Below are 12,182 nucleotides of genomic sequence, written 5' to 3' on the forward strand. Positions count from 1 at the left end.
AGCACTCCAACAGATTGTACGTGATAGACTAAGGCGTGGGACAACTTTAAGCAGTTGACAAATCACAACGGATAACCAATCAGAGCAGACTGGGCTCTGGTTTCAGACAGAGGGTGAAAAGAGATCCTTCAGCACAGGCAGTATGAGAAACATAAAGAGCTTTCTGAACATTAAAGCATGGAGACATGTCCCAAATGTGAACCTGAAAATGAAAGGTCCACTTTAAAAGAGACATGAAGAACACGCTCTCACCACTAGATGACAACACAGAGCTGACAGTATCAGTGTCCATGAAACAAAATGAAAAATCCTACTGTATATCAAACAAACTTACAGGATCATATGAATGGTTTTTTTTCCTGATGTTTCAAGCAGCCAATGAATTTCACAATTCTTTCTACAATAAGAACACTTTCTTTAAAGGTGCCATAGAGAGCATCTATCAGGTATTCTAAATTGTTCTCTGATGTCTACGAAGAAGGTATATAACTTTGGATGTTCCAACAAATGTCCAGATGCGGTTTTACAGGCCCATTTATAACCCTATGATTTGATCCTAGAATGAAACGAGCTGAATTTCCTTATTTGGGGTTCATTTAAATAATTATGACGTGCTCTGCTCTGATTGGCTGGTTTACAAGGAGCAACTCGTGGCTGCCTCAGAGCCCACAGAAGTAAGTGAAGTTCGCAAAACTGTGAGAGATGAACCACATAGCCCCCCCCCCCACAGGCTTGTGACTGGGCAGTGTAACATCAAGACTTGATTAAATACATCCACAAAGAGCTTCAATATGTCCAATACGCTGCTGCCCGCATGCTCACCTCCACCTGACCCACCAACCACATCACAAAGGATGATTGAGTGTATCCTAAACTAAAGGAGCTTACAAAGGATGCACTGAAGCTCCTTTCATATCATCTACAGCATCTGAACGGTTCTTATTTTGGCTGACGCTGAGATACTTCCGAGTCCTTTCACTCCGTTAGGAACCTTCTCAAGTCCCCACATCCTCAAATCTTTATTGTTGTTATTGTAAATATTCTTCTCTCTTTTTGCACTGTTTTATTTATCTTATTTGCACCATGTATGTTGAGTTGTTGGAGGAGCATGGGACATAAGATTTTCATTGCCAACATATACGTTGTATATGCTGTGCATATGACCAATACAACCTTGAAACCTTGAAAAGGAAGTGCGCCGGCCATTGAAACACATTTTTGTAGTTGCGGTTTAGGCCACACAGTTGTGGTTTGGTTCTTCCTGCTGAGTATCACCAGATACTGTACACCCTTATATCTCTGTTTGACTTTCCTTGTGCATGCATATGCAAATGTGAGTAAATAAGCCTGATATTAATAAAGCTGCTGTTCCCATATCTAGTTTGCATTAAGTCCATAAGAGCGGCTTAAGATATTAGTTAATGTGTTACCTAATGTATAATGTCAAAAGCTGCACATCTACAGTCTCAGACCAAAAGGGAGGAACAGGGAAGAGACAAGGATGGAAAAAGTTCTTCTGATCATCATCGCTCTTTCAGGCAAGAGTTTTATATATTTGTATGTAAGATGTGTCTTTCTGTTACCCTTTATAGTACTTTGTATTGTGGTCTCCCTCTGACTATTACCTAAGTTGTTGTATTTACAGTCTAACTTTTAAGTGATTTGGAAAAGTTGGTTCAGTAATTGATATTGAATCTAATCAAAATGAAGGTCTGTGTCTCTGCAGGGCTGAGCGCTGTCTCCTCACATGCTGAACGTCAGTACCATTTTGTCTATGAAGCAAAGAACATGTCTGAAGCACAGAGATACTGCAGAGAGAAACACACAGACCTGGCCACTGTGGACAGCATGGAGGTTGTGGAGCTCCTGAACAACATGGCAGGCCACAACAAGCAAGTCAGTTCACTTTTCTTCAAATTAACAACAAGGGGATCTCTTTAAGAGTGACATTTAAAAAGGAGAGATTATTACAGAACGCTGAAAACAGAGTTAAAAAATGTTATTAATAATAATCAATTTAATTTATAAGCGCACTTTTCATTTCAATAAACAAAACTCAAAGTGTCACCGAGGAAAATGGGTGGTTTAAAGGCTTTGCTGAAATGGTGGGTTAAGCCCAAGCACGTGTAAAATACTGACAGTAGAGGTAAGGAGATTCAGACTGATAGGCAGCATCACGGCTGTGGATGAGAGTTGATGTATGAATGTATCAAGGCTGATTTCATAAAGGCTAAACATTTCTCTTTAATAAACACATACATTTCCTTGAGTAGCTTTAAAACACAATGAATGTTGCTTTCAGTCAGCCTGGATAGGGCTGTACCACGCCACGGGCAGCTGGAGGTGGTCGCTGTCAGACACAAGCTTCTACAAACCGGGGGAGACGGAGTTCAGACGATGGTGGGTTGGAGGACCAAACAACTCTTCATGGAAAAAATGCTCAATTATTAGTTCTAATGATGGAAATTGGGATGACCTTGTTTGTGACATACTCCTCTCTGCAGTCTGCTGTGATGTCACAGGTAAGAATATTAATTTAAGATGAATTATATACATTTAAACATCCTACGAAAAAGCTTCTGAAATACAACGCATTATTCTTTATCTGACAAATGGTTCCCAACCTTTTTTGTATCTGACCTCTTACAGAAATGTGTCTCCTTATCATGATTCAGATGTCTATGGTTTGTTAGCAGTTCCACTCAGGACATTTCCCTTTCCACTAAAATTCACAAAGTAAAAAGAAATATTGTTAACATGTTTATTTTTGGGAAATGTTTCAGATTTGTCCGTACGTTTTACATCTTATACATCTGAACAAAACAGGATAACAATCATATAGAAGAAATAGAATTTGAATGCAGCTTCTACCTGTAGCAGAGTATCTTCATTGTTTTACTAAAAGATCTGAACGTTCCACCACTGATGAAGCCTAACCTTTCTTTCCAATATTCAAATGTTGAAAAACTACACGACTGTATGTCGTTGTTTTGTGTAATACTAATTATATTTGTATTCATGTCAAGAGACTGTTCAAAACTACTCAACATTTTCTTCAGATTATCTTATCATACGTTTAACACATGTGTTCATGTATTGATGTTACTCCTTATATCTCCATGATTTAATCGTTATATTTTATATTATAAAGTAACGCCGCCACAGAGGTTTCGTTGATGTCAGGCTGTATGTTGTGGAGCCTCTACTCAGCACTTCTCTGTGGTGCATTTTCAGGAACGAACGTGACATTTGTCTCCACTGAAGGCCTAATGACATGGCCTGAGGCCCAGAGCTACTGCAGAGAACACCACACAGACCTGGCCAGTGTGAGAAACCAGACAGAGAACCAGCAGATTGTTGAGCTGTTACACGAACGGGGTGATTATTGGATCGGCCTCTACAGAGACTCCTGGAAGTGGTCCGATGGAAGTCCCTCCTCCTTTAGGTACTGGAGAGAAAAGGAACCTAACTGCAGAGATCCTAATGTTTGTGTGGCTGCAGATTTCTACAACTCTGGAAAATGGGAGGACTTGGACTGTGGGGTGATGAAACCATTCATTTGCTACAGTGAGTAAAAACCACACCTACCTCAAAGCATGGGATGAGACTGAGTCTCCTGGAAAATAAGCCACCATAAATGTTGTGCCTGATGAAGTTTGTTTGTGTTTTTAGAAAAAAATGTGCCTGTTTCAATGCAAGTGATAAAGGTGAGGGTGCCGAAACCAAACTCCGGTGTGGATCTGAACGACCCCGCTTTTCTGGAGGAGATGTTGGTGCAGGTAAATCATCTTTTCCACTTTTATGCAAAACAGAAAACAAGCAGATATCTTTTCACAGCAAACCCTCAACAGAGACTTAGCTGCCTGCCACAAAATGAACCAGGAAAATGATATTATAAAGATGCCAATTCTCTATTTGAACGATAATGATGATGGGTTTTGTATCTCAGGCGAAGAAGAACCTGAGGGCCCAGGGATTGGACGACAACATCAAACTGACCTGGAGGAAGCAGCCGGATGGAAAAGTCTTCCAGAAGGAGCAGAAGTAGAAGGAGAGGGATGAACTTTAAAGTTGAATTGCTGTGTCGGCTTTTATCAGGGAAGATGAATTCTGTTTTGTAGAAGTCTTCATGTGACAGAATACAGCTGCAGCAAAGAGCTGAGTAATTAATGAGTTACTGTAACTTTAATAGAAGATAGATTATTTAGTGCTTTTCCTTGTTATATATGGTTATGAATTTAATATGTTTGGGGTTTTACTGTTGAATGTATTTGCTTGGCCGGTGAGAGATAATAACATTTGGGTCTTTTTCTGACTTTTGATTAAGACTAAATGACCAATAAAAAAGATGACCTTTAATGAAATTTCATACAAAAATGTGTTTCTTTATTTGAGAGAAATATTGCAATCTCTTTATTATTTTTTTGTCTCATAATATCTTCAAAGGAGTTCTGTAGTAAACAGTAATGGGCCGTGCAATAAATCCACCTCTTAATACCATCATTGTGACGTCACAGCTATAGAAACTATTAATAATATACAAATATATATATACAAGGAACCCAAAGCGCACAATTCAACAAGTCTCCTTCCACTGCTGCTCCACACACCTCCTCTCTAGCAGAAGCATCAATATTCACTTCATACAGAGACAAGAAAATATCAAAACATGTAAACAAAGTCATTATAGTCTGTACAAGAAGAGGTCAGTTACTCTGTTGTACAGATTATCTGAGTTTTCAGGTCCAATAATAAGTCCTTTTCTCTCTCCATGGAGGCTAATGCTGAACATCCAGTCTGGTTCTGGCAAACACCATATGGAATATAGGAATGAACAGAGTCCTGCTTCTGACACGTGTGTTCAGTTCTCTTCATGCGTTTATGAACCTTCCTAAGTACAATTGACAAAGGTGTGTCAAGGGTGGGGGAAATAGGACCCAAGTGCAGTAAAAAGGGAGGCAGGTATGGGTACAAACAAAAGGTGCGCTTTATTCCAAAAGCTGTTTTACAGAAATACAAAGTTTGGGTGTCAGTCGGTGGGGGAAACAGGACCCAAGTGCAGTAAAACAAAAGCGAGGCAGGTATGGGTCCAAACAAAGGCGAGCTTTATTTAAATCAAAGCTGTACTTTCAACCAAAAACTAACCACACCAACACTAACCAGGGGACACAGGGAACAGGAGCAGACGGACGGACGGGCAGGAACAGGCAGGTACAACATCAGGTAGGAAATGACGACGACCGAACAAGAGACAAAAGGGGAACCAAGACTAAATACACAAGGCTAATCAGAAAACCAGACACAGCTGGAGAGGGGAGGAAAAAAACACAGGGCAACAGGTGAACACAATGACACAATCAGGGAAAGGAGGGAAACTCAGACAGGGAGTGAAACTTAACATGACACAAGAGGGGAAACCCTTTCAAAATAAAACAGGAAACAGACAACAAAACAAGGATCATGACATTGGGAAAATCCAGGACATAAAAAACACCGGACTTGACACATGAAGGATGATAACAAACTGACAAAGAACACAAGGGAAAGCAGGACTAAATACAAAGACACTAATCACAACACAAGCCACAGCAGGGGAGGGGAGGCAGAAACACGAGGGCAACAGGTGACCACAGTGAGACAATCAGACACAAGGAAAACCAAAAGACAGGAAGTAAAACTACACATGACACAAGAGGGGAAAACCTTTCAAAATAAAACAGGAAACAGACACAAAACAAGGATCATGACAAAGTGAAGTGATGTGTTTTTGATTAATAGTCACTTTTGAAACTTTTGGTGGATGCATGGTTTGGTTTCCGTGTAGTTTTCTCACATTAAAGAAAGTGAGATTGTTAGAGCCCGTTTACTTTATCTGTCGGGTAATAGATACAACGCTTTAGAGTAAACTCTTAACTATGTTAGTGAGTCTCACTGTGGTTAAAAAGATGGGATTTTAGATGAGCAATAAGTCTATATTTTAGCTGTCAAATGTGCGCTCTCGGGGATATGACATGCATGTCTCTAAGCACTTATGTGGCAGGGCAATGGGACACAGCTGTGTGAGTTATTAGATGGGAACGTTCTTTTGACCGGTTTCTTTTTGATGTAGTTTTGCGAAGGAGAAATACTTTTATTGAAGCTGAAGCAGGACAGTTCATGTTTGTATGCTGGAACAATGAATACATCTGATCTGATTCAACTCAACAACGATCCCCGCAAATGTGTTTGGAAGCAAAGAGGCGCGTCAGGTCAAGAGCCACGATCCAGACAGTCAGAAAGTGGCTTTCTAATTTTAAGAAACGGACTAAAATGCCACGACAGAGATCATTTTGTTGTTGTAAAGCAGCTCTAAACGTCCTGAATGTGTCCCAGTTTAGTTTGCAGGGTGTATTTACAGTGAATGCCATCAGAGGGGGAGCATGGACGTGAGCTTTAGCCTAGAAAGCTAAATCCTTTTCGAGCAGCTACAACCGAGCGTTTGAAACAGGGATTCAGACACACGCTGCAAAGAAAGTGTGTGTAACATTAAAGCATGTGAAAAGTTAGTTTGTCAGCGTTGTTTCAGACTCTTTATTTGTTTTAGTTCATGGGCATGAATTTGGTTGTCCTGCTGAGTATCACCAGATACTGTACGCCCTTATATCTCTGTTTGACTTTCCTTGTGCATGCATGTGCAAATGTGAGTAAATAAGCCTGATATTAAAAAAGCTGCTGTTCCCATATCCAGTTTGCATTAAGTCCATAAGAGCGGCTGACTTGCTCGAGATATTAGTTAATGTGTTACCTAATCTATAATGTCAAAACCTGCACATCTACAGTCTCAGACCAAACGAGAGGAACAGGGAAGAGACAAGGATGGAAAAAGTTCTTCTGATCATCATCGCTCTTTCAGGCAAGAGTTTTATATATTTGTATGTAAGATGTGTCTTTCTGTTACCCTTTATAGTACTTTGTATTGTGGTTTCCCTCTGACTATTACCTAAGTTGTTGTATTTACAGTCTAACTGTTAAGTGATTTGGAAAAGTTGGTTCAGTAATTGATATTGAATCTAATCAAAATGAAGGTCTGTGTCTCTGCAGGGCTGAGCGCTGTCTCCTCACATGCTGAACGTCAGTACCATTTTGTCTATGAAGCAAAGAGCATGCCTGAAGCACAGAGATACTGCAGAGAGAAACACACAGACCTGGCCACTGTGGACAGCATGGAGGTTGTGGAGCTCCTGAACAACATGGCAGGCCAATACAAGCAAGTCAGTTCTCTTTTCTCTGTCTTGATGAAAAACATGTTTTTTACAGGACCTTGTGCTAGGCTCGTAGATCAGACTGGTAGGCAGTGTCACGGCTGTAAAAGAAAAGCTGTACGTGTCACGCACCATGTTCCGAGGCTGATCTCCTCAATGCAAAGAAACCCTTCTCTTTAATAAACATACGTACATTTCCTTGTGAAAATACATCAGGATTATTTCTGTATTAACACCTTAAATGTTGCTTTCAGTCAGCCTGGATCGGGCTGAACGATGACCGAGTCACCTGGAGGTGGTCGCTGTCAGACCCAAGCTTCTACAAACTGGGGGAGACGAAGTTCAGACGATGGCATACTGGACAACCAAGCAGCTATGAGAGTGAACAGTGCACATTTATGTTAAATGGAGCCTGGTTTGGTGATCCTTGTCAGAAACGGAACTACCTCCGTGCAGTCTGCTGTGATGTCACAGGTAAGAATATTAACGGAGGATTAATATTATACATTTAAAATCATATCCAAAGCTTCTGGAATACAATGCATTACTCTATCTATCTTTGTTTTTGACCTCATGTTTCAGATGTCTATCATTTGTGAGCAGTACGACTAACGACATTTCCCTTTTCACAAAGATTCTCACATTGTTAACATTTCATTGTTTGTCCAAGGAGTAAAAACTATCAGGGGCGTCTCTGTATTAGGGGCCGGTGGGGCCGGGTTCCACCACTAGTGGCCGCTGTGGCGCAGTTCACGACATGATCAATATTTTGATTTCCACTAACAACAAGGAATATATATGTATTTTATTTCGTGTGTTTATTACATGATATGACATAATATGACAATGGTAGCGCTGTAACTGTGTGGTACATTCCAAATCACTTCCTGTACGTGTTGAGTAATGGTCGTGCTTCTCCTAGCAGTCTTCCTCAACGGGCATGGGGCTGGCCCCTCAGCCCCTGTCTAACCAGGTTAGCAGTCAAACGCACAGTGCGCTTGCTCAACGCGATTTCAATGATGAGCGGTGGGGCACAACGGTTTTGGCCCCTTAGCCAATGAAAAATAATAGAAGGACATCCGTCACTTCATACCATCCACCGTTGATGCAGAATTCTGTACAGTTGACCAATCAGAGTTATTTGTTTGATGCATTTTTATTGAATTTTGACGAACCAATAGTAATGTGTTAATTCACTTTGGCAGAGACATTTCGTCAGTCCAAGTTTCTGTTCTGAAGCGGCAGGTGCCATTTTGTTCTTCGCTATTGAGTCAGACCGTTATAGTTGTATATTACTTACATTTCTTTTTGTGTGAGTTAGTTAAGTAATGTTAGTGAGTGTAGCTGAATGACCTAATCTTAGCAAACACTGCTCAACTTTACGGCTTGTTCGTCTCTGAGGCTGAGTGGGCTGTTTGCTAGTGGCTGCCGTTAGCTTAACTTAGTTCCACTGGCACCTAGCCGTTCCCATTCCCATTGAGCTTGAAGACGACGGAGGAGTTGTTCTGCCAGGTGCTAGGCCCACCGGAGAACCGGGATTTGCCACTACCTCATCAGTCTCTGTTAGTGTGGCTGTTAACGTTCCATCTCCCATCTTGCTTGAGGACGGAGGAGTTGTTTCTGCCAGGTGCTAGGCCCACCGGAGAACTGCCACTGGAGTCTTGTGGACTGAGTGCAATAGTGGTGGGTGAAGCCAGTCCAAAATGAATCAAATCGATAATTTACTCAGAGTTAAATTTAGTCCCTTGCCATTAGAGCAGAAATGGGAGATTAAGCGTTTGGGACCACACCAGCCAGTTCATTGTAATATTATTCAGTCTGGAAAGGACAGAAACCGAGTGGTTCAAAAAAAGAAGGCATGGCTAACTGCGAGTGTGGCTAAAGGGTCTCTCTTCTGTTTCCTTACCTGCCCTTTGGGGGGGACACTACCTGGACTACAACAGGGTTCAAGGACTTGAAACATCTTTCGGAACGTCTGAACAAACACGAAAGCAGTGGTTCGCATGTTGAAATGCTGTTAGGTTAGGCTTGCTTGGAAGTGTTAATGTCGCAGCTCAAATTGATAACGCTCACAGACCAGCTATTATTGTACTATAGGCTACTACACCTGGCTTATGTGATCTCTCTTAGTTATAGGTTAGCAGGTAGGTGCACTTTACACGACTCACTTACAAGGAATATATGTGTACTACTTCAACAGCCCCCTGCGTGTGCGCGACCGGGCCCCACCAGTCTTTTCCTGCCAGAGACGCCACTGAAAACTATCCATAAAACCATGATAGGAAATGTTGTATACAGGTTTTTTTGCAGTTGTGTTTTAAAATTGTAGGTACATTTAACAACGTATTCATATTTGCTAAACAGAATAAGGATAATGTAGAATAAATAGAATTTGAATGCAGCTTTTACCTGTAGCAGAGTGTCTTCACGTCGTTGTACTCCTGCTTTTACTAAATGATCTGAATCCTTCTTCCCCCACTGACACTAAAGACTGTTTTTTGTAAAGTCTGTAAATATTAAGCACGTTTTTTTTATTTATGTAGAGAGACCACAGAGATTTATTCGGATCCTAATATCTAACATGTTTATTTTATACAAGTTTTCAATGAATGATTTCATTCCTTATATCTCGATGATTTAAATACACTGTATATAACAAAGACATCAACGCCACCACAGAGGTGCCGTTGATGTCAGGCTGCATGTTGTGGAGCCTCTACTCAGCACTTCTCTGTTGTCCATTTTCAGGAACGGATGCAACATTTGTCCTCATCAACAGCACAAGGACATGGCCTGAGGCCCAGAGCTACTGCAGAGAACACCACACAGACCTGGCCAGTGTGAGAAACCAGACAGAGAACCAGCAGATTGCTGGGCTCATACCTAGTGGTGTTAGTTATTGGATTGGCCTTTACAAAGAGTCCTGGAAGTGGTCCGATGGAAGTCCTTTCTCCTTTAAGTACTGGGCAGGAGGTAAACCTGGCTTGACAGGTATTAAGAGAGTTTGTGTGGCTGCAGCTTTCAAAGAATCCGGAAGATGGTTTGACTATAAATGTGCAGAGAAGAAACCATTCATTTGCTACAGTGAGTAAAAAACACACCTACCTCAAAGCATGGGATGAGAAAATAAGCCACCATAAATGTTGTGCCTGATGAAGTTTGTTTGTGTTTTTAGAAAATGTGCCTGTTTCAATGCAAGTGATAAAGGTGAGGGTGCAGAAACCAAACTCCGGTGTGGATCTGAACGACCCCGCTTTTCTGGAGGAGATGTTGGTGCAGGTAAATCATCTTTTCCACTTTTATGCAAAAACAACCAGGTGACTTTTCAAAGCAATCACTAAAACAAGATTAAACTTCATCAATCACCAGAAAGGAAATTCACATTACATGAGAACAAGAGACAAAAGAGGTAGGAAACCGATAAAGAGCAATTCAAGAATTATCAACTCAACCAAAGTCAAAGAAAATGTAGTAAATGAATTTCAATACGAATGAAATGGACCTGGATGAACATGAATGGAATTCTATATCCATTATACATTCAATACTTTGGCCACAAATAACAGGACCCAAGAAGTTAATAGCAGAGACTTAACTTCCTGCCATCAAATGCATTATGAGAATGAACAGATACTATCTAGTAACCTGAGGTAAGCCTTTACACTAGAAGAAATGAGGGGGAACTACCATTTCAGACCAGTGACCTAAAGATAAATCATCTGATTTTATGGGAACGATAATGATGATGAGTTTTGTATCTCAGGCGAAGAAGAACCTGAGGGCCCAGGGATTGGACGACAACATCAAACTGACCTGGAGGAAGCAGCCGGATGGAAAAGTCTTCCAGAAGGAGCAGAAGAAGAAGGATGAACTTTAAAGGTGAATTGCTGTGTCGGCTTTTATCAGGGAAGATGAATTCTGTTTTGTAGAAGTCTTCATGTGACAGAATACAGCTGCAGCAAAGAGCTGAGTAATATTAGTAACCAGATAAGATCAGAGACGTAATGCTTTCTCTAGTTATGTATAGTTTCAAAGTTAATATTATATATATATTATATGTTGGGTTTTTTACTGTTGAATAAGTCTGATTGACCTGTGGGAGAAAACAATAACTGGCAAAGATATTATTACAAGTTGTGGGACATTAAAACAGCCCTTTAATCATTTTCTGACATATTTTCAAACTAGATTCTAAAATAGAGTTTAAAATCTTTAAATATATTTCCAAGAGATTAAAATGTTGGCCCTTGAATGCATCCAAAAAAATGTGTTGTCTCCCTGTATGTATTTGTTGTCATATAGGAATGGTTTATGAAGTAGCTGTAATCCTTCCAAGAAAACAAACTACAAATGTGTGTTTTAGCTTCTTAAATATGAAGATTCTAGGCTTTTCTCAGACATGATCCTAATGAACATGTTGTTGTTGTTGTTGTTGTTGTTGTTGATGATGATGAAAAAATGCAATAAAGTAAAGTTATGGGGCTAGAATGATTTCTTTAATTATTTCACACATTTTTAAACCTTTTTTTTGTTGCATGGAAATACAAAAATAGATTGACCTCATGTATTAGGCAGACATCATCGACTGTAAAAATAGAATACACAAGAAAGTGAAACTTCTCCAGCTTTTCCTAAGAAATCCTGAACTGCTTTCGTTGTTTTATTTCATTGTACACTGAATAGAATTGCGTTTTGGGATGTAGGACATAGGCCATGTTTACACAGAAACGGTCTGAACAGAAAACGCAAAAGTGGCGTTGCGTTCTCACTTTGTATTCCGCGTGTAGACGAGCGTTTAGGGGGGAAATCTGCGTGCATACGGTGACGCAAAGTTGTGTGGAATTCCATGTTGTATGCACGCCAGGCGGCTAGGTGGTTGAGTGAAACACTGCCACACAACACCACCAAGTCCACGCGGTTCTCCCAGGTTTCGTCCAAAGC

At 40.6% G+C, this 12,182-nt stretch overlaps 1 protein-coding gene across 1 annotated transcript; it reads left to right on the plus strand.

The window, feature by feature from the left end:
* The first annotated feature begins 1,154 nt into the window (after positions 1-1,154).
* LOC134862588 (macrophage mannose receptor 1-like) lies at positions 1,155-11,717 on the plus strand. Its single transcript, XM_063880593.1, has 12 exons — positions 1,155-1,538; positions 1,727-1,896; positions 2,303-2,522; positions 3,235-3,567; positions 3,673-3,779; positions 3,950-4,044; positions 6,819-6,892; positions 7,081-7,250; positions 7,496-7,715; positions 9,990-10,325; positions 10,417-10,520; positions 11,005-11,717. Exons 1-12 carry the CDS (start codon positions 1,502-1,504, stop codon positions 11,116-11,118), a joined length of 1,980 nt encoding a protein of 659 aa, XP_063736663.1. The 5' UTR covers positions 1,155-1,501; the 3' UTR covers positions 11,119-11,717.
* The last annotated feature ends 465 nt before the right edge of the window (positions 11,718-12,182 follow it).

The sequence above is a fragment of the Eleginops maclovinus genome, chromosome 1, assembly GCF_036324505.1.
Source record: "Eleginops maclovinus isolate JMC-PN-2008 ecotype Puerto Natales chromosome 1, JC_Emac_rtc_rv5, whole genome shotgun sequence".
Classification (NCBI taxonomy): Eukaryota; Metazoa; Chordata; class Actinopteri; order Perciformes; family Eleginopidae; genus Eleginops; species Eleginops maclovinus.

Excerpts from the sequence above, each read along its gene's own strand:
- LOC134862588 (XM_063880593.1), top strand. The coding sequence starts at position 1,502 with ATGGAAAAAGTTCTTCTGATCATCATCGCTCTTTCAG. Across the intron at positions 1,897-2,302 it reads TGGCAGGCCACAACAAGCAA|TCAGCCTGGATAGGGCTGTA; the intron begins GTCAGTTCACTT and ends TGTTGCTTTCAG. Across the intron at positions 3,568-3,672 it reads GAAACCATTCATTTGCTACA|AAAAAAATGTGCCTGTTTCA; the intron begins GTGAGTAAAAAC and ends TTGTGTTTTTAG.